This window comes from Amblyomma americanum, chromosome 7 (assembly GCF_052857255.1).
Source record: "Amblyomma americanum isolate KBUSLIRL-KWMA chromosome 7, ASM5285725v1, whole genome shotgun sequence".
NCBI classification, from domain to species: domain Eukaryota; kingdom Metazoa; phylum Arthropoda; class Arachnida; order Ixodida; family Ixodidae; genus Amblyomma; species Amblyomma americanum.
Window position 1 is genome coordinate 106,888,823 of NC_135503.1, and position 22,455 is coordinate 106,911,277.

The 22,455-nt window shown below is 45.2% G+C and overlaps 1 protein-coding gene across 3 annotated transcripts in view; it reads left to right on the plus strand.

Annotated features, from left to right (window-relative positions):
• The first annotated feature begins 6,162 nt into the window (after nucleotides 1-6,162).
• Nucleotides 6,163-22,455, plus strand: part of LOC144099456 (solute carrier family 41 member 1-like) — a 43,899-nt gene continuing 27,606 nt past the window's right edge. Inside the window, exons 1-6 of one of the 3 annotated variants that reach the window (XM_077632765.1) lie at nucleotides 6,163-6,266; nucleotides 12,478-12,523; nucleotides 14,876-15,021; nucleotides 15,126-15,357; nucleotides 17,081-17,221; nucleotides 21,214-21,462. In XM_077632765.1, coding sequence (XP_077488891.1) covers nucleotides 14,954-15,021; nucleotides 15,126-15,357; nucleotides 17,081-17,221; nucleotides 21,214-21,462 — 690 coding nt within the window. In that variant the 5' untranslated portion in view covers nucleotides 6,163-6,266; nucleotides 12,478-12,523; nucleotides 14,876-14,953. Of the gene's footprint in view, nucleotides 6,333-9,190; nucleotides 9,290-12,477; nucleotides 12,524-14,875; nucleotides 15,022-15,125; nucleotides 15,358-17,080; nucleotides 17,222-21,213; nucleotides 21,463-22,455 lie in introns of those variants that run through there. The other 2 variants (XM_077632766.1, XM_077632767.1) reach the window with 2 other exon arrangements.

Consider the following 22,455-nt stretch of genomic DNA (forward strand, 5'->3'; position numbering starts at 1 on the left):
AAGGCGGCAGCCAGCAGCGCATGCGCCTACCCTCAGAATGACAAAACGAATCACTGTGTTCAATTAAGATACCGAATTTCACAATCATGGATGACAACAGATGGTGTGCTGATGCACATGTCGGAGTTTTTGTGAATATGAAATGCCTCAGATAATTAATTCCCTTGTTAGCTGATTGGAATGCCTATACAGAATTTTTGTACTATTGAACAGAGGTACACATGCATTTTTTTCAACGGGTTAGAACGGTTATGTTCGCAGTCTCTGTAATGCAGGGCCATATTAGAGGAAGGAGCCACCTTTAAAGACTAATTATGTTGGCGTAGCCATGTGTTTATACATTTACCAGTTTGGCCTATATAACTCTTTACGCATCTGAAGGGTACTTCATATACCACTCCCTCGGCACAAGGTGCAAACAGCAACTCATGTTTTATATTGCACTGTTTTTTACTTTCTTTTGACTTTTTTTCTAATCTGGCTCTCCTATCGACCATAGCGCAAATTTTTCCAAGTTTTTGGGGAGCTGGCAACAGTACCCTTACCCCTTATCTAGTGCCTACGAGTTTTAATCGGTGGGATAATATGTGAATATACGGAATTACTGCACACTTTCTTTACTCGTTACTGGGAGGCTCTGGTGAATCGGGTTTACCGAATGACTTAAGCTTTTTCAGGAGTTTATTGCAGGCTAGTGTGGAAACCTGCTGACTTCAGCCTCTGGACCTGTTGCTTGAAACTGTTATCCATAGCGTGAACACAGGACTTTGCAATTGCTGATCCTAAGCACGACACTGCTATGCCACACTTTACCAGCTTGGAATGCCCTGAGTGGAAACTAAGCAAAGGCTTCTCCGAACGCTGCAGAAAAGACCAACAAACGTGATCCAGTTTTAGTTCCAGTCTGATATCCAAGAACTGTAGTTGATTGTTGTCCGGGGTTTCAAAGGTAAATTTTAAACCATAACTATTGCCGACAAAAGTTTTCAAGATTTCTTCTACTTGTCTCTCAACGCTTTCAACAAAAACCAAATAATCATCGACATACCGGAAGACCTGTTTAACAGTGTCACCGAAAATAACCTTTATAGCTCTGTCACCATTGGATAAAAAGACACTACTTAGCACAGGAACCACCTTTGAGCTAATGCACACCCCAGTTCTTTGAATGAACAGTTTTCCTTCCCAAGCAATAAAGGTGGATTTTAAATAAAAAGACAGAAGCTCCAGAAAAGACCCAACAGATACCCCACACTTAGAAATGAATGCTTGTTCATCATTATTTTCTAATATACATCTATTAACATACTGGAGGAGCTTGTCATGAGGTAATGAGTAAAATAGGTCCTGTACATCAATGCTAAACATACCGCCCAAGCCTGTGTTATTGTGCTTAAAATATTCGACAACAGCCAAAGAATTAGACACAAGAAATGGGTCTTCAATTGAAAGAACATAAGCTACTCTGCAAAAAGTTTGAAACAGCATATTGCCAAGTGGCACGTTCACTAACAATACATCGAAAAGGAATACCGGTTTTATGGGTTTTTGCTGAAAAATATACTTCCAAAAAATTTCCCTCCGCTTTCAAGACAGACTGACACAGGCTTTCCAAATTCATTTCACCCAACAACCGTAACGCTTCTCGTTTCTGCTTCGAGGCACTGGTGTGCATAGGTTTAAAGTTTTTTGTAACGGCATGTCTAGCCTTTTCCTGAAAAAGTTTTTCCGGCAATGTAACAAAATGCCCTACTTTATCCGATACAACCACACGAAGTTTTTCCGATGTTAGGAAGTTGACCAAAGGAGCAAAGCTCCACTTATTACCCGACCCCCGCTCTGTCCCTTTCAAGGTATCCACACAATGCACCTTGGTTGCTCTTCTTTTCCTGCTTGATGCTTGACGCGAGATGGATCGTCCCAGCGTCAACTTCTCTTCTTTTTGGAGGGTTGGTCGGAAACAAAATTTCGGACCTAGTTTGAGGATCTTCTGAAACTTTTCAGGTACTTCCTGGTTGCCCAAGACCAAAAGCTTGCCTTCGGAGTTCGTCGACATCTCTTTTCCAGGTAGCCATGGGCGAGCAGAATACCACAAGAACTCTGTGTGCTTCTTTGCCTGCTCGCACCATTGGCGGAAGCACCACACACATTGCCGTTCTCTGCCACAGGCCACCCAAAGGCAATCCTTGTAGAACCGATGCTGTCGCCACCACTCCGAAGACAATATCCGGCAAATCCTGCGACTGTGGCCTTTTGACGGAAGCACGCCACCGCACATCAGCTGTACTTCACCTGGACACGGTGGACGTCTGGCATGCCAGGATGCCATCCTTGCTTTGAACGCTGAAACCGCTATAAGGGAGGCCAAAGCTGCCTGGTTGTCAAGAGGAGCTGGATTAGTACACAGAACAGGGCTCATTGTACTAGAAATAAATTGGAGTAACACGGACAATTGAGCGAGTTGGTACATCATTTTAAAACTTTCGAAAGCGCTGCTACTGGGGACACCAAAAGAAAAAACGAAGGACAAGCGCTACTATCAACTGAAGATTATTGGAAAAAACACAGAAGGTTAAATAGCTCACACAAGGCAGCCAGCAGCGCATGCGCCTACCCCCAGAATGACAAAACGAATCACTGTGTTGAATTAAGATACCGAATTTCACAATCATGGATGACAACAGATGGTGTGCTGACGCACATGTCGGAGTTTTTGTGAATATGAAATGCCTCAGATAATTCCCTTGTTAGCTTATTGGAATGCCTATACAGAATGTTTGTGCTATTGAACAGAGGTACACATGCATTTTTTTCCAACGGGTTAGAATGGTTAAGTTTGCAGTCTCTTGCTTATGCGCTGGCTCTGTTAAGTGCCCTTGCTTTCTGTCTGCAAACTAAGTACCTATATCAAACTTCAGCTTACATCTGCCACCACAGTTTCTTTCTGTTTTAAATGGAGCAAATTTGATAGTTGTGGCAGTGCTAGTGACTTGCAGTTGTGGCAGTGCAAGTGATAAAAAGGAAGCAATGAAAAATGGCTGCCAACCACTGAAACTGCCTCATGTTCATCCCTGCTCTGTGGCCAAAGGAAATGAAACTAATAGGGTAGAAAGATCGGTGAGAGGTAAAAAAAAAGGAAGGATTTGAGAGGAGAGCAAGAACCTTGGTGGGGGGTGGGGGAGAGAAACCATTTACAACCTATGTATTCAATCATGCTTGCACCAAACTGGTCTTTTCTTTAAATATCCTTATGATGGAACTCAGCTAAGGTTTTCTTTGAAGGCTAAAAATTCGAGAGTGATCAAATCCTGGCAAGAATAGTTTCTTTTATTGTATACATTTGTTAATTTTATCGTTTTCTGTGAACTAGTTCTCCTCTTCTATGTTTCAGAAGCTTGTTGGTATACAAAAGATGGCAGTGACCCACTGATACATGCTGTCCAACTTGTATTTAACTGTTTCCTTCCGGCGTCAATTCAGCATCGGCTAACTGCTGGCCCACACACATTGTGTGCTTTTTCAAACTCACCAATGCACTTTCAGGCTTGTTATGATATCAGTTGTATAGTCCAAGGAGCCGGTTTTCAGTTCTGGAATACTTTGTTATGAAGCACTGAATTTTTGTGCAGGACTGAAGAGTGCAGTTCACGATCTTTGTTAGAGATCACGACAGATTTTCTGGTAGCATGACCCTCTTTGAACGACCTCGGTGTCGTGATTTTTTTGGGGCCTCAAAAAAATGTTTGAATGCTAGTAGTAGCATTGAGCCTCGGGATGGCGTCAGGCAGTCTGGTTTTAGTTGGCACAATAAAGAAAACCACCTCAAAATTTCAACTACTGTCCTCTCGGGAGCATTGTTTTCTGCCTTCTGTCAGTTAAATTTACTGATTCTTTGTGCCACTTAAATTGTAATAGGAATGTTTGTGGTATTATGGCCGTTCCCGTGAACCGGGTTCTACGTGATGTGGCCAAAATTTTGTCCGGCTGTTGCTAAAGAGAGCCGATTACCTGAGAAAAGAACCTGTCGCTCCTCTTCTCACATGGTGCTGTGCAGTGAAGCCAAACAAATGATGGGAGAAAGTGACTTTTTCAGGCTGCTTTCCTCTATAGAGGCAATGTGATAAGTAAGTCTGAATGCTCATCTTGAGCAAGCAATCTTGAGCTAAAGCCGATAACCAACAAAGAAGGGCACAAATGCAGAGGAGTGTTCGATGCCATTTACAAGAATATCATTGAGCTCCTACCACTGAATCTTTACTGGTTTGATGTCAGCTTGTTTTCTGGTCTTTTTCCCGAGTTAATGTGGCCAGTACAAGGCATTTTACTGCTCATTTGTGTATGTTGGATGCCTGTGTCTTTCAATTAACATTAAAAAGGCCCTGAAAGACCTTTTCAAGCACAGTATATCACTCCATTGCTAGAATATTGCATTATCATGAACATTCGAGAGTCCGAATAGCTTCCCAGGTGAAATTTGCTGGTTTCCTACTGGAATCGTGGAATTGTACTGGTTCTAGTAGTACTGGTTTATTAGAATATTCCCAGCAGCTGATGGAACCAGTAGCTGCACCATTGGCTTCCATTCTAGCACCAAAACACATTTATTTCTGTTTGGACAAACCATTCGTACAATGTCCTTATATTTTTTTAACCTTTCTGAAACGTTAAAAACGCATGTTAAAGTAGCTTCCTAAACGTTAAGCACACACAAAAAATAGCAAAAAACGCATCCATAGGCGTACATAGAATGGGGCAGTGGCCCTCCCAAATGGCATGAGGGGTACGCAAGTTTTGTCCCCTATTGTTCCCTGCTACCCAGGAGTAGAGTTCATTCCACCAGAAGACTTGAAGAGGCACTACCATGAACGTCGCCATGAAGCATGAAGCACCCTGCTGACTACAACCAGCAGAAAACGAAACTAGTACAAACCAGTAGATTCCCATTAACAAATTTTTCACCCGTTTCAGTTTTCAGTTGTTTTAGCAAGAAACATTCAGAACAAACAGCATGCATAAAGCATGCGAAGCTTTCATTTTGCTCACACTGCGTAGAAGCAGTGGAAGTGCGAACTGCGTTAAACATATGCAACGTTTTCAGAGTTCAAAACTGCCTGGCGCCAATTCTAGAAGTAATGGAGGCACTACTAGAGGTAGGGTGACTAGAGGCGCTAGATGTCGTAATTAAATTGTTCTAGCTGGGAAACCGAAAACTTCGTTTCAAAAAGCAATACATTCGAGTTCTGTTCGCGTGCTTACGGATAGGAGCGCCATCTAGAAAAACTCTCGCCATTTACCGCCTTTGTCTTTTGAAACTCGTTCTTTTCTTGCTTTATTTTGTATTTGAGTATTGGACTGTTATATAATGGATTTCTGCCTCTGCTTTTGTTTCACTAATTTGCTGCAAGTCGGTTTAGCGTATGTCAACAAGCTCAAAAGTTTCTCACGTGGGCAGGGTTTACATTACTGACCACGAGCGTCACTACAATCTGTAAACTCTCCGAATTTCGGACCGCTGTATAGTCAGACCGCCGTTTCTCATCTGGAAAGGTCAAAGAATAATAACGAATACCAACAAAAGAAGCACAACAGTGTAGCACAACGAAGCAGAAGAACAAAACCATCGTTCTCTGTTAACCGACAAGAAAAGAATTTATCGATGGTAGTGCCACCGTTTGCTCACGAGGTGTACTAATAACAAATCAAAGGTCGAAAAAGTTGGCTAAAAAAAGTCTCTGCGAACAATTAGTGTCGCAGTCATCAGAAAAGTAGAACATAGTAAATCCCCTAAAAAAGTTATTTTATCCATTAGGGCCTAACCGTTTTAGAAATAGATAAATTTAAGACACTTGTACAACTATTTTGATCCTGAAAACGCATCTGGGCAGGCACGCACGCAGCAAGCAGTTGCAAAAAAAAAAAAAGATGAGAAACCCTGCAAACGTTTTCACACTTTTCAGCGATATCTAATGTTAGGGGACGCTATGTGCGTAACTACTAAAGTTCTCATTTCTCTCGTCGTGTTTGACAACATGTTTGACGCACTATCCATACGTGGTCTTCCTCGAACGTGACATCATTTTTTTTTTCCCGTGACGTACTTAATCGATTGCACCAATCGTAGCAGCGCCTCTCAACGACGCACTGTAAGGACCTATGGCATCGCAGGCCGTCGGTGACGTAAGGTTTGTCGCGTTGCGATGGCTACGAGTATCAGCGCCGTCAATGGCCAGGTGACTGAAGCAACCGGTCCATTCGGATAGGCCTCGGTGAGTCCGGATTGCGGCAGTATTTTGCCATTTTTCTCCTCAAAAGCTACGTCCTGGTTATTCCAGGTAATTTTTGACAACAATGTAAGAACTTTGGGAGATGTCATGTGCTATTTCTGCGAGCGCTGACCCTTTCCTCGGGGCGAGAAAATTAAAAGTAGAACAGTGCGCCGGCTGGTCTTTCCGTGCGCTCAGTGGGCTATGGTCAGCTATGGTCGCCGACGCGAACCCCATTGAATGGGACTTTTGAAAGCTGGCCCAAATTTGATATCACTCCTTGATTTCACAGGAGCGACGGCCTAGACCGGCAAATATGTGAAAGTGCGGCCTTCTGGTCATGCTTCGTACCCGATGAAAGCGGTGTCAAGCGGCTAACGGTACCACTGTCGCGTGGTGACCTTTTCGTCTTGCGTTTCGGTGCGCGACGTCTGTTTATAGGTTTCTGTCGTCGTCGATTCTGTGGTGATTGATGTGTTAACCACCGCCTCGTTCGCCTGTGCTTCCGTCTCGTCTCGTCGTACATCTGTGTTCATCCGAGGAAAACCGGGCCGTCCGGAGCAACGCGTCACAGTATACGGCCTGCCCGGACATGCAGGATCCCGTTGGAGCGACCCGACCGCTCTTTGTGCAACAGTTTCCCGAGGATCGAGTTAAGCGGCGTGCTCATCTTTTGCTTGTGGTTGTCTGTTTTTGGCGCTCCCTTTGAAAATCGACCCTTCGGCGGCAACGGAAATACAATACAATCCTGTCGATTCGCCTTTCCGACGCGCTATACATATCGCACGTGAGACCTTGCGACGGCGACAGCTGCGCAGCTGCTGTTCGCTGGATAGACGTCAGCGGGGAATCATGCACAGAGGCGAAGCCGGTATGTGCAGGTCTGCAGCGCCAGAGATGTGCATGCGTTGCCCATTTAGGCCCTCTCAGAGATGTGCGTAATCTTCGCGGCGCTTTCAATATGTCGTTGAAGAAATACGCTTCGTTTTTGACGCACGAGCCGTGCAAACGGGCCTTGTTTTTAACATTCCTCAATAGCCCCTTCAGTATTCTCCCCGCGCTCAAAAGTGTGACGCGCGTTAAGCGTTTTTTGATGGCCCTTTTCGCCTAGTCGAGCTAGGTCTCATTCATTCATTCATTCGCGAGCGCCAGTGAGTGGCCGACATTACGTCTACTCGTGAGAAGAGAGGAGGAAACTGAGAGGGGAGAACGGCTTCTCTACGCGTTTGTATTCCAGGTTTGTCATTGTCTGTAGTTGTCTGTAGTCGTGAGACAAATGATGAACGGGATAGAGCGGATCAGTGGTTACGCTAGGGATGGCGCGTACTGCTGGACCAGGCCGCATCGACGGGCGCCGGGCGTTTTGCGCCTTGACCGCGGCGTGCGTCGCACGACTTGGTGTCAAGGAGGAAACTTGACGGTTCGCCGCGTCAATTTTCGCACTCGGTCCCCCCGCGTGTTGTGCCTTACTACGCATCGCTTAAAATAAAACGATCTCTACTCTGCGGAAGATGCAGTGAGCCGAGGCGCGCACGAGATGCGCGCGTTCTTGGCAGGCTTTTATCATTCGCTCCTGCGGCGCCGTTATTTGGACCCCCGTGCCGCGGCGGATTGCGACACTGGCTCGAAAGGCACGACGGCGAAGCGTGGTGACTGCGCGGTAGCCGCCAGCCCGCAACTCGCTTGCGTGGGCCCTTTTACTGCCGATTTCGCGACCCCATTTTTGAGACAGACGAAACGCGAAAGTGCGCTCCGGCCGCCTCGGTAGACGTTAACGATCCCCAGACGGCGAAAAATAATCCGCTGCTATCGTCGTGGCAGCGGCCGCAGCTGTTTCCGAATCTCGGGCCAAAGCACTAGGTTTTTCTTTCTGTTGTGTGCATCTTCGTTGCTTTACTGTCGTTATTTTGGCTGTGCTTTAGGGCCGCTTTCTGTTGCTCTGTTTTTAAGTCGGGTTCTTCCTTGTCGCAGTTGTCAAGATTTTTCAGCACTGGTTTCCAAGCAGTCGCAGGCTAAGGAGGAGTATCAAGAGGAAATAAATTGATATACACACTCGTTGCACATGCTCTAAAAGACAGACCTGTCAGCAGTGCTGTCGGGCTGTCTCGCATGATTTTTGTTTGTGGACGTGGGTTAGCAGTAATTTGTGATATTCCTTCCTGAATAGAAAAAAATTTAATATGAAAAATGGCTGCATTCATGTCTCGCATCTGCTTGCTTACTCACCTCTACCACTCCTGTTTCGCATTCTTCTACCTTTTCTGTTGGCACCACCTCTCACCACTTTTGCAAAATGGCGCATGTGGAAACTTCCTGATGTATATTGTCAGCGGCTCTTCATTTTGATTCGGAGCACTTGTGGCACTTCAGCTGTGTCTTGCTTGCACTGACTCTTGCTAGACCAAGTACAATCCTTTTTGGGAATTTGTTCCTGAAGAAAGTTGTCAATTGGAGTTCGAGAAGGGATGCAATTAGTGATGTCTGAGCGATTGTTTCATTCATATTCTAGCCACGCAGTTGGGTGCATATCTTCTGAGAGAGTCATGAGAACCTGTGCAGCCATCAGAGGTTTTTCACAGTGCACAACAAAGTGAGGCATGTTCCAGTGCAAACCAGATCTTGTCATCAGGTTTAAGCACGTCTTGTTGCTAGAACTTGCTCTACCAATGTCCATGTGTTGAAAACAAAGCTTTACTGCCATAATGGACAACTCTAGTGTGAAGAATGCCAAATATTCTGATGTCACGTGCATGCTTATTTCAACCTAGCTAGAGCAGCAGTTGCTCTGTGGAAGTTGGTGGATCACTTTGAAGCATCTCTGTCTTCCGTATTTCAAGAGCAGTGTAGTTTGCATGGTCAACGCCAGTTGATTACAGAGAATAGAAAGAAGAAATTGCATTATTATTGTGGCCTTGTATCCAGTGCCAACGCCCTCACTGCATCTCGGCATATTGCAGTATTGGCTGCAAACCCATTCAGTAACCTCTTTCTTGACTGCAACAAAACAGCTTGCCATCGTAGAGTGTGTAAGTGTTTGGAATTCACCGGAAATGGTTGCTGTTTGTCTTGTCGTAAAGATAACAGCTGCAGCGTTTTTTGCTCTCTCTGTGAACTGGCATGCAGAGATCAGCTTTTTATTGCCACATGGCCCACACTGGAAGATTCGCTCTTATCTGTACGGTGCAGCAACATGATGTCTTTTAAACTCATTTCTTGTGAGCACACTTGCCAGGCTGTCTTGGTAGTGGCACAAGAGCTCATTGTGTTGAGGCCTGGATGAGAAAAAGTAGCTGGTCCCACACTAGCCTAGTGACAACCTACAGCAGAACACGTGCTTGTGCTAGCACTTTGTGGCTCCGCGGTGCTTCGTCAAAGACCTTTTGTCACTGTCGTGCTCTTTGTCAGAGAGTAAAATGTTGCCTTTTGGCAATGAGTTATTTTTGCTGTAATGTAGGTGCACATATCTCGTAGCCTAGGGCAAGTGCTGTTCTCTTGTTTGTCAGGAGTTGGTTAACTAATAACGATAAAACAGAAGACAAGTTTATTTTTAGGCAGCAAGAATTAGCAGCTCCATGACAGGATACGTGTGCCAAGCATTGTTCTGGTGACGGTTGTGTCTAGGCCCTTCATGCCATCCGAAACCGTAGTCTCTGCTGACAGGTGACACTTGCATGCATTGATGAAAGGCTATGCCTGGAGTTGTGCATTGTTACTTTGTGACCTGATATCGTGCAGCTTGTCAGCCACTGCCTGCTTCTCTGGTTTTATCTGCCTCGCGCCTTCTGTTTCGAGATGCATCTGCATTGCAATCCTTGTTCGCCGGTGTACAGGTATTAATGATTGACATGATGCAGTGGCAGGTAGGGAGGGAGGGTATTGTTCGAGCCAAGACAACCTTATGATGCTAGCTGACGGGCAAGAGAAAAATGCAATAACTAAAAACTGCGGTTTGGACAGCCTTGTTCGATGTCATAGGCAAAGATTTTGTTTGTGTCGTCCCTTGAATTAAAGCTGTCGCATTTTTTTTTTTCTTATGCTAATTTCCGCCACTTTACGTATTCCATCTATGGATCTGTAGGACGCAGACTTCTCTTCTTGCAGACTTTGCGATTAGCACAAAATGAAATTGTGCAGAAGTGCATGTTCTGCCCTAAGGGTGGCAACTATAAGAAAAGCGTGTGCTCAGCGTACACATGCAGAATAAGGTAAAAGCAACTCAGATGAAAACTTTAATAGAATTATGAAACAAACTTTTTATTTGCACATTTGAGGTGTTGACCCATTAATGCATGCAGAGAGCTTACCCTCTTACGACATCGCTTTGTGATAAAGGTAAAGTAAAAAAGTGAGATCACTTTTAGTCAGGTGTGTAACAGATTGTCATCTTTTTCCTTTTCTAAAACTAGGAGGTGGGGCAAAGGCTGTGAAAACAGCTTGATGGATGCCTCTAGCCCTTTCTTTTCCTGCAGCATGACGGTACAATTCTATAAACTTATTCAAAAGTAGATTTTAAAAACACACAAACTAAAAGTGCAGTAAACACTCATTGTGTAGTACGAATGCAGCACTTAATGGTGATAGAACACAATGAACAAAAAGGTTTGAACGTTTATGCAGATGGCAGTAACAAGTGTTTATGCAATGCACATGAAATTACCTTCATATAAGAAGTGTTCACCGACGTCAGAGTGGCCACCATTTTGTGTCTGTGGAGCCTTGCGAAAGTCCAGTAGGCATGTCTAAAGGAATTATTGCCTGCTGGTCCAGCTTGTACTGCTGAAGCTACACACTGGCTGACAAAACAGCGCCCATGGTGTCACATGAATTGTTCGACGGGGGCAGAATTATTTAATAGATAATTTAATATTTGAATCAAACTGTTTGTCGTAGAGCAAATATTCCAAATGTCCTGGATTGTGACATACGTTTTGAGTGCAGGGTCAGGAGTATTTAAGGGGTAAAAATTTTATTTCAATGCCCTAGTTTCATAATGCGGGCATTGTATATACACTGGTGCTACAAAAACAGCTCAAACTGTTTGAAGAGCAAAGTTCAGAATGAAGCTGTTGTGGTGGTGACCAGAGTGGGCAGTGTGTGCAGATTTCAGGCAAACAGCGGGCTCCTGGGCACGCTTTCTGTAGTAGACAAAGCTTTAGTTCGCGAGCCGTCATTTGGTTTGGGTCGCATTCGTACTAGTCGTGGGAGCTGTTTCTTTCTTTGTGCTTGTCCCAGTACAGAAAATAAGAGGAAGGTGGGTAGCACGGCACTGTTGCTCAATATCTAAAATGTTGCCAAGGCTGTGCAAGTAGCCTCAGGCATGGGAGATGTTGCTCAGCGGAGTGTCAACTGCAGTTCGGTGCTGCATCAGCTAGACAGTGCTGAGGTATATCCAGCACTTAATTGAAAATACAACGCTTGCTAAATGAACGTGTGGCCAGTCAACTGTTCCTAGATTTTCCTGTTTATTCAGTGCTGTTCCTCTGTGTTCATTTTAGTGGCCTGTGCATTATGACCAGTGCATTAACTGCTCTAGAAGCAGGGCTTGGTTACAGTAAGCACTACTTGGATGTTCCCCCATGTTGTGCTCCCTAATGACGGGATGTCTCCTGTATGCCTGGGGAAGATAATTGTCTTCTTGCATAGTAATGAGGGTGAAATAGAGGGTGAAAGGTACCATGGGAAGATTAAACATTTTTTTTTACTAAAATAGTTTTTTCTTAAATGTCAAAAACCATCGGTATTAAGCAGCCTTAGCAGTTGTATAAACATTGCTCATAGAGCATTTGCTCATAGAGCATTTTTGTTGTTTGCTTCCATGGCTTGTTGCTTCTTAATGCACAATGACGTCAGCCTGAATTAACTTCATTTGCCAAATTATTGGCTGCAGGCTTTGTTTGCATTGTTTTGATGCACAACAGGAAACTAACAGCTGTTGAATGGGTGGAAAACTTTTGAGTCACATACTTCCTGTCAGCAACCAGCTAGGAATATCGTCATCATTTCGACTGAAAGCTGCTGCGCAACTGCTGTAGCTGTTGCTCAGGAAAACAGGTGGAGTTTTACGTGCGAGCGCAGTCCTTGTTCTGAAAGTAACACTTGCATTTGAGAGATGCAGTGTGACCTTTTTTTTTTCTGGCTTCTTTTTAAAAGCTGTGCAGTGAATATCAGGCTGTTGGCTGCTTTGTGATTCATGTGAAATTGCCTTGAATTCCAGACGGTTCCCGAGCTCCATAGAATGTACGTCAGTTTACTCACCAAAGGTATGTTGATGGCACTTGTCTCTACTAGTTTGCCATATACGCTAAGAGACCTCTTCGGTTTGCATCGTTTTCAGGGGCCCATTTGTTGAAAGGGACGATAGAGCAGTTTTTTTTTTTTTTGGCATGGTTAAACGTGGCATAAACAGAACGACAAGTCGTGGTGGACTGATCCAAACTTTGTTGGCCTGTGATTCAGTAATAAGCATTAAAGGTGCTCTGTAACATGTCTCGAGGTGGAAAATGAGCACATTCAATTGCTAGATCATATTGTTTCACCATCCGAACCAAATACCACACCTCCTATATGAAGTGGGGAGCATACTTCTGCGAAATTCGTGCCATTCTTTGGATAGCATAGCTTCTCATGTTGGCCAAAGTGTCTATCGGCCAATTTTTTAAAATATCATGCCCGTTCAGCAGTGTTGTAGGCGTTACCGAAAAAAAGTAACTAAATACATTACTCGTTACGTTAACAAAAAAGGAACGTGTTACCGCCCTACGTTACCTAGAGAAAAAGGTAACGCGTTATCGTTACCGAATAAAAGTACCGCACGTTACTTTGCCGTTACTTCATAGATATAAATTTTAAGTTTTCGTCACCTTAAGAACTTACGATAACAAATTTATAAAGCTCACATTTCACATTTAAGATCTAGCCCAAACAACGATTTTACGCAATATCCTGATTTAACGAGAATAGTTTGCACAAATGTGCAGGAGCTTAGCAATGTTATAGTGGCATAAAGTTGCCTGTAGAGTTGGAAGTGTTGGATTCTAACTCTGTTGCACATGGTGGAGCCATCTTCTGAATGTGGCATTAAACACAAAATGACACTCCATCATCAATCCTAACTTCACAAAGAAAACATTGCTGACCTCTCAACAAATTTAGAGAATTCTGAAAAATGCGATGTTCCAAAATGCTCGGCATGCTTCCACTATATAGAGTTGTGTGTGTGAGTGGTTTGGGAAGGGGAGGCAGGTGAAGGCAAGTGTGTGAATGCGTGTTCGTGCAGGTGTTTCATGCTTTATGGCTATTGTCTTTTTTTAGTTGTTTGCGTTGTCAAGGGCAGCTGTTTTCTGGCATGCATGCGAGCCCCAACAAGGGTTGTCGGGAGCAGCTGCACATTTTGTTTATTTACATCATTTTAGGCACTCTGCGCTTTGTTTTTTCTAAAAAAAGGGGGTGGAGTGGGTCACAACTGGAACAAAAAGTAACTAGTAACGTGACACCTCACGTTACCAAAAAATGTTAACGTAAGTATGTTACCCGTTACAGTTCCGAATTGGTAACGAGCACGTTACTAAGTTACCGAAAAAAGTAACGCGTTACCAGTAACGCCGTTACTTGTAACGCATTACCGACAACACTGCCGTTCAGGCATCGATTTATTGCCACCAGTTTATCTTCTCGATGAGCAGTGGAGAAAGCGCTCGGAGTATATTGGCTTACATGCTGCATGAGTGGAAAGAGAGAGGGAGAAATGTGTAGAGCTAACCATAAACCACCTTCACTGAAGTAAATGACAGTAAAAGAACACCTTTTCAAAATTAGGAGAAAACTAACAAGGTGCAGGGACCATAATATGAACAAATGATTATCTACTTTGAACTGCAAGGAATTAGCTCAGGTGGACTTGTATGCAGCCACATTCTCATTTCCTCAGCCACCTATGGGTCGCAATACTCTTTCAGTTAAGCATGATTTGGCCATGTGACTTTATGCCTTGAACAATGAGCCAGATTATGACTCATTGCCAAAAGGGGTACTAAAGGTGAATTCATACTTTATCCTCATGTCCAACAACTGGAGTTCTCATTTTTACTTCATGACAAAAGTGCCTCCACTGTGGCTATCTGCGCTTTCATGTTGCAATGCGACTCTTTACAGCAAGTGCGACTTGGGTATAGGATTCCTGGGTGGGAGTTGTTTGGTGTATTCATTGTAACAGGAGCTGTCCACTTGGCATGGCATGGTTACGTTGGCCTATCAAATGCCATGGGTTGCTAATTAAGCCAGCATGCTCAGCTTATGTGACTGCCATGACAGGTTCAGTGTTATATTTGATTACGTCGGTAAATGCAAGCTCCAGAATAGTTGCTGATAGTGTTGTGCACAAATGAGGGTTCTTGAACCCTCACATCCAGTCACGTTGGAAGTGTGCTTTTGTTTTCCTTATTGCACGTCTTTTCATGTTGCATTAACCTGCTTGAGTCAGTGTTTCAGTTGCTCTTAATTGTTCCATGGAAAATTGCATTTTATGTGAAGCTCCAACTCACTGTGCCTAACGTAGTCCCAGTAATGCAGCGGCCAATGCTGTGTTGTGATGTCCCTCTTCTTTCCGGCAACAGGGCTGTGTGAAAGCTACTTCCCTCCGACCTGTGTGGGTAGCCAGCTGCAGAGGCTGCCAGACAGCGGAACTGCCCACAATGGCAGCCGGCCAGCGAAGCACCACGACCCGTGAGGTCAGCCCGGCTAGGGAGCACCCCTTGGAAAGGTAAAGTTGCTGCGATTGCTGTAGAATGTTGTCCCAATTGTTGTGTGGGACTTTGCCAGGACCCAGCAGTTCTGCTACTACATCTGGTGACGGGGTGGGCGCAGGGTGACACCTGATGGATTGTCTCTGGGTGGCGGCGTGGCCAATGAGGGCTTCAGCCGAACCCCGTCGGAGGCCCTGTTTTCCGTGGTGCCGGCGGCCAACACCCCGGATGGCAGCCTCTACTCGGAGAGCGCCACCCTGCTCAATGGGCAGCTGCCCCGCCTCACCACCCTCGAGGGCAAGCCCCGCCCCGAGCTGCTGGACGAGGAGGACGCACCCTGCCCGCCGACCAAGGTAAACACTGCTCTACACTGGCACCACCACCCTCCTCCTCCTTTCTCATGGCAGTCCCTGCACCTGCTTGACCCCTTGCCCTGAGAGGGTCGTTCTAGTGTCTCTTGCGGTCAGTGTGATGTGGTGTGTTATTCAAACTAATCTCTGGGCCCATTGATCAAGCGGCATCCTTGTGAGAGGTTGTGGGTGTCAGCAGTGATCTGTCTTGGAGTTGCACCTTTGACGATCGAGCATCGTCTGTGCGTGAGTGAAATTGATGAGTGAGGTGTCGAAGTGCACTGCTTGCCTTTCATGCTTTGCAAGTTTTGTTAAACCTGATGTGAGCATGTGTCACTAGTCTTCTTATTAATTATAGGTGACATTTAAGGCACATGAAATGTATCATCGCATTGCTGTAACGACAGGCATCTGGTTGGGCAAAAGAGCATGCTCGCATCACCTCACGCCTTTCGCTGGCCCATGCTGATGTTTGCACTACCCCTGTGTGGAGCAGCGCAATGTGCAGCGTTGCGAGGTTAGTTAACTCAAGGACCCATCTTGGAAATTGTGGCTACTGGGTCTTCCTCCTGTGGGGAATTAACTTTATTGTTTGGGATGGCTTGAGACCGTATGGGCTTAAGGCAGGGTTTCTCAATCATTCCCCAATGGCTTTAAAAAAGTGCTGAGGAATCCCGCATGTCTTGGCTTCAGATCCCTTTTGCCTAACAAGCATGCAAATAAAGAGCGGGAAGATAGCGAATAGTGACCAGCTATACTGTGAAGCTTCCTGCTGTGCGCCAATTAACAGTATGATTAGTCCCAAAGTAAAGTGGGTAAATTAAGCGTGGGGCTCGAGAAATGCATACATCTGGGTGCTCAGGGAACTGAAAATTGACTTCAAGGAACCCCAGGGGCTCTGTGGAACCCAGTTTGAGAACCCCCTAGTTAAGGGATTGAGTTGGGGGTTAATGATGCTCATGCATGGTGCCTTCTATGGCATTTTTCAACCTCTGTGTAGTAGAAGATGTCCACCAGTGGTGTGAAGGGGCAATCACGCATATGCAGTGCAGTCATGTGACCATATGCTGCATGGCTGAGGTCAGAGAAATTGACCGGTCAATTTTGATGTGCGCGAAATTTCAGCCAGGGTTATGCACCGCCTCTGTGGGATATGCGTGACTTGGTGCCGCACTAAGTCTGGAAAATGAATCATGTCCTAAAAATGAGTGGCACACGAAGAATCGCTGGGTAAGGGCTTGAGACTGTGGCGTTTAGTGCACTTTGGCTATCTGCTGAGTGTACATTGCTGAATGCAAGTTGAAAAGCATTTAGTACTTCTGTTTTGCTTTATTTTGTTTCTTCATTTCACTTAATGAATTTGGGGAACCACATCTTTCGGCCCACTCTGTAGAGCTCTAATGGCCTGTCCCCTTCTCCATTAATACATTGGAGTCACAAACTACTGCTCGCTTTGATTTGAAATTATTCGAGCCAAATAATTATTGGCTATTCGCACTTGCCTGCATAAATTGTTTGTGACTTTGTGAAGAGGCCTGTTGTTGCTCCAGTGTTCAGAACACCGCGGTAGTTTTCAAGTTTGGACTGGTATTTGGAGCAAATTGCGAAAGGCTTCACATTGTATGTTTCTGCAACAGTGTGTTTGTAAAAGTGAATTTACAGTCTCGGGGACCTTTATTGTTGTGGTTACATTTTACCCAAGTTCAGTATCTCTTTTCTTCACCAGGTGGGACTTGGTGGAGGCGACCGGCCATTGTCTCCGAGTGCGGCCATCTGCCTGGACATTGCGGCCGACGTAGCCGCTGACGTTGCTGCCGAGGAAGAAACTGCCATCACCAAAGAACGACTGCGTGTCGTAGCAATTCAGGTGTGTTGGGCAGTGCGCAGTAAGCAGCCCAATAGCTTGGCCATCATGTGAAGCTGCAGGAAGCGTTTCAGCGTACACTAAAGGCTAGGAGGTGCATGAACTGCAGCTCTTAACAAAGCAGAGAGCTCGATTTTTCTTTTTGACACAGTTTTGCTATGCAATCTGTTGGACCTCATATGTAGATTGTTTGGCAAGAGTATACGTATTGGTTGGTGAAAAACACCAAATATGAAATTATGCCAGTTATTACAGGTAGGATCAGTACATTAATTTTTTCTAGTAGAATAACTTTTAGCTTCCAATCTTTGTTGTCTCTGATGAATTTTATTTTTCATTAGGCAAAAGAAATTTGTTTTGTGTGCACTGAATTTATTGGTGTGCCTTTTCTTTCTTCCCGAAAATTTGGAGAGGCATGTTTAGCCAGGTATTAATGTTTAGCAAAAATGTATATTTTGACAAAGAAAAGCGCATTCTTATGAAATTGCTAACACTAAATGCATGATTCACAGTGGAATCTCATTGATACATTAAAAAAGAAATTTGGAAAAAGTATAATCCAAAGTGTCGGAGATTTTTAAAAATCTAAAAGCTGAATCAGCTTCAAGAGCTTGTATTTCACAGCATAGAAATGTCGATTAGAATTTCTTGACGTAATGTTTGAACAGCGCCTTTTCTACTGCTGGCAGAATTCGGTCCCCATTTTCGTTGTTCTTAGCGCGAAAGATTCTTCGCAACACATCCTGCTTGTTGGCAGCAATCGTGAAAGTGTCCAGGATCTCTTTGGACATAACTGCAGTGAGGAGAAAAAAAAAAAAGACAAGCACAAGGGAAGAGGACACTCATCGTGCCAGTGTACTGCTCATTCTTTGTCATTTTTGGATGTTTCACCCCGTCTCTGTTAGGCACTGCAAAGAAGTCGCAGTGTTTCTCTTCAAGTCACATCCCCACGGGTACAGTTCGCTCGTACCTTGGTGCAGTGTTGACGTCTCTGGAGGCTTCGCCCCTTCACACCTAGGCGCCTCAGAGAAGTGGCCGCGGCGGGTGACAGCCGCAATATTTCAGTTTTTCGTGTTGCTGTTTAGTTGCTAGCCGTAATTGTATGATCAGAATCTGTTGAAATTTGAATGCAGTTGCCGGGAAATCATGTTATCCGGAGTTGTATTAACCACACAAGAAAATAGTGCAAAGTTACGGGGCTTTTTTATTACGACAATTTTGACTGTATGAAATGGGAATGTATCAGTGAAGTTCTGCTCTATATACCTGCTTTTCCCCGTGCAGGTAGTTTAGCCACATGTACCTTTTTCTGAACTTCAAGGTGCCAGTTACGCCAGTTAAAGGAACACCGAGGACAACCCTGTCTAATCCTTGTTCTTAGTAAAAAATGGATCCTGTGGGTCTTTCTGCGTTTGTTTCGCAGCAAAAAAAAAAAACACACATTTATTGTTGACAAAAATGCAATTAAAACTGGCAGTTTTCTTCCCACCATTCGATTTAGACTCGTGATGTTATGAACAGAAAGAGCTCCGTGACTGCTGTTTAAACTGAATGGAGGTGTCTCCTAGCCTCGGGGATCTGTGCAAAAAGTTACTTTGATGGTGACAGTGGCCAGTGGTGGTGGCACCCGTATTTCATTTCTTAGTGCGTTTTCTAGCTTTTGAAAGCTTCATCTTCCTGTGTCCCTTCAGTTTGATTTTTTGCTTGAACTTGGTGTGTCTTAATTGGCTACTTCTCCTGCTTTGCTAAGACTACAGTAAAACCTCGTTAATTCGAACTCTGTTTATTCGAAATCCCGCGTAATTCGAAGGTTTTCGGCGGTCCCAACAGTTTGTATGCAAATTTTGCCGGATAATTTGAACAGCCAGCGCGCCCTCATCCGGATAATACGTCAATTTAAGCCATGGCCTCCGTGATTTTTCCATAGTGCCAGTCTCTGAGCCTGTATAGTTGCCGGAGTGGAAGCCAGGCGGCACTTTAAATCAACTTCCTGTTTCCGGTGCTTTGTTGTGCCTCAGTATCTGCACCAGTTTTGGGGGCTAGCTTTAGTTGACAAAGCAACAAGCAGGTGCCACTAGGTCAAAATTTTTCTGGTTCCGTTTCCGTTTTTGTTGTTTGTCTCGCTTGTGGCAGGCACTGCTCGTTGTTCTTTATTGCTCGGTACCGCGACCAGGCGAGTACTGTGCTCTACTAGTTCTTGACCACGTGCGCGGTGTTGGTGTTAAGAAAATGCCGAAGTACAGAACTCTGACTCTCCGCCAGAAAGTGTGCCTAATTGAGGAGGCTGAAAAATGGACGAGCTCCAAAACGCAGTTGGCGGAAAAGCACAAGGTGCCTTTATCGACCCTTTCGACTATATTGAAAAATAAGACGAAGATCCTCGAGGCCTACGGGAAGACGCATTCGACGAAGCGGACAAGGATTCGTTTTCCTACGTATCCGGACGTTGAAGACGCCTTGATAAAGTGGCTTCAGCATGCAAATGCAGCACACCTGCCTGTGAACGGCACGCTGCTGCGCGAAAAGGCCGATGAGCTTGCACTGCGGCTGGGCCATGAAGCATTTAAGTGCAGCAACGGCTGGTTGTCCAGATTTAAAGACCGCAATAACCTCAAATTCGTGACAGTGTGCGGCGAAAGCGGGAGCGTCGACCCAAATGTTGTCGAGAATTGGAAAAGGCATACATTGGCTCCGCTGCTTCAGCAGTACGCGGAGGACGATGTTTACAACATGGACGAGGCCGCATTGTTTTACAAAATGCTGCCTACGAAGACGTTTGCCCCATAGGATGCGGTAGTCACGGGAAAAAAACAACCCAAGGACAGAATAACCATTCTGTTTGGTGCGAATATGTCCGGCAGTCACAAACTGCCGCTGCTGATCATAGGAAAAGTGAAGAAGCCTCGGTGCTTCAAGAACGCACGACTTCCTCCTAAAGATGACGTGCTGTACAGAAGCAACAAAAAGGCTTGGATGACGGCAGCGCTGTTCGAGGAGTACGTGAGGCACCTTGACCGTAAGTTTGCTGCCGCGGGACGAAAAGTTGTTTTTGTTGTTGACAACTGCCCAGCCCACGCCGACATCCAGAACTTGACAGCAGTTAGGCTTGTCTTCCTGCCGCCGAATGTTACAGCTCTGTCGCAGCCTATGGACCAAGGCGTTATTCTGCAAGCGAGGAAGATTTATCGCTGCCATTTACTTAAAAGGATCTTGTTGTGCTACGACAACAGTAAGCAATATTCCGTGGACCTACTGGGTGCCATTTGCCTAATCGTGTACGCCTGGAAGCAGGTGGAGGGAGATATGATCAGGCGTTGCTTTATGCACGCCGGTTTTTCCAAGCAACAAGATGTCAGTCCCGAGGATGCATCTGATGCCAGCTGCACACTGGATGATGAAGGAGAGTTATTGTGTGCGCGCATGACCGACTTCGACGAAGAAAGCGGCGACGGGAGCAACGGATTGACCTTTGCGGACTATTTGAGCGCCGAACTTGATGCCCAAACGTCGTATGCCGACTTGGAAGGAGAAATATGTGACAACGGGCCTTCCAGCGAAGTTGAAGGCGATGTTGAGCCCGCCCGAGCACCAGCTTTAGCTGCAGTCGTCGAGTCGCTGAACGTTGTGCACAGTTTTGTGGAGTGTAGCGGTGGTAACAGCGAATTGCTGCGCACTGTAAGCAGACTGGAGGACGCAGCCTACGGTGCGGCTAACTACCGCGCCAAGCAGTCGCGCATCGATGACTACTTCAAGTGACCGTTTTTCAGGCGAACTAAAGGCGCAGTATGGATACAGCCACGTTTTGTACGTTTATTTCTCGTTTTTCGTCCATTTTTGATAATTCGAAAACCCGGTTAATTCGTTGATTTTTCGCGGTCCGACGGACTTCGAATTAACGAGGTTCCACTGTACATGGCTAGTTGATAGTGACTGTAAAGCATCTCCTCTAGCCAGGCTGTAAACCATGGGTTTTTCTCTCCGTTCACATTGTCCAGGTGTTTGTTCCGTTCCTGACGGCTGGCTTTGGCACGGTGGGCGCTGGCCTGGTGCTGGATGCGGTGCAGCAGTGGCCCGCCTTTGCACGTGTCACCGAGCTGTTCATTCTGGTGCCGGCCCTCTTGGGCCTCAAGGGCAATCTGGAGATGACGCTGGCTGCCCGCCTCTCGACACAGGCCAACCTGGGCAATATGGACACAGCTGCCGAGTGCGCCACCATGGCTGCGGGCAACATGGCCCTCATTCAGGTGCATTCTTTTTCTTTCCTGCCACAAAATGTTCTCTGCATGTGGGCATGTCTTGTGAGAATATTCTTGGAGGCTAGTTGCTGCATAGTTTTGCAGGACTGTTTGCTAACAGTCCAGTTCTTCGTTTCTGCACTAATAGTCTGGCAAATGTTTAGTGACCTTGAAGTAAGTGAAAGGTTCAATGATGCGGAACTCATGAGCCCGATTTTGCATGGTTCCTTTTGCGCATTTTGTGTTACCCATGCCCTCTTCACATTCTTTGCAGAAATAATAGGGCCACTAGATTTTCATAGTTTAATCACATGAGAAAATCCAGTGGGTTTGTTCATGAATATGTGGCACTTGTGCAATCACTGTAACTGAGCGTTATGTCTGTGTAATTTGTTTTAGATGCCGTGACTGTCATATCACTTTCATATCCGTTAAGTGAGTGTTCATGATAAGTGAAGCTGCGATTATTTCTCTGTCGCTTTTTTTTTTTTTTTTGCAGAGAAAGTCCACAATTTTTGGTCGCTGCTGCAGATTAAGGCACTGCAAAATGAACTCGTGAAACTAACCTCGTGTAAGGGCCGTACCCGTGTATGGGCTGCACCCGCTATTTTGGACTATATAATTGAGAAAAAAAATAGTTATATGTTGTCTCTTTAATTCGTGTCATGGCCACACCTTCAAAATGAACACTCGATTTTCAAAAAAGTGCGGCTCTTACACGAGTTTATATGGTAGTCTGTGCTTTGGCCAAGTGGTCTTGTGCAATGGCTTGCATCTAGCCGTGATATGCTGCTTGGCTGATTGCAATAATTTACAGCACACTTGTGCTAGTGATCAAGACGTTTTAAAGCCCGCATTCGCAACCTGTATCAGTATGGATTCCGTGGTAATCTGTAAGTAAGTTGATATGGATTATAGCTGTAATCAATAAATTCTAAATCTACAAAACATTTAGAGGTACACTTGCATGGAAAGAAAGGAACAGCACAATAAACGAGGGGC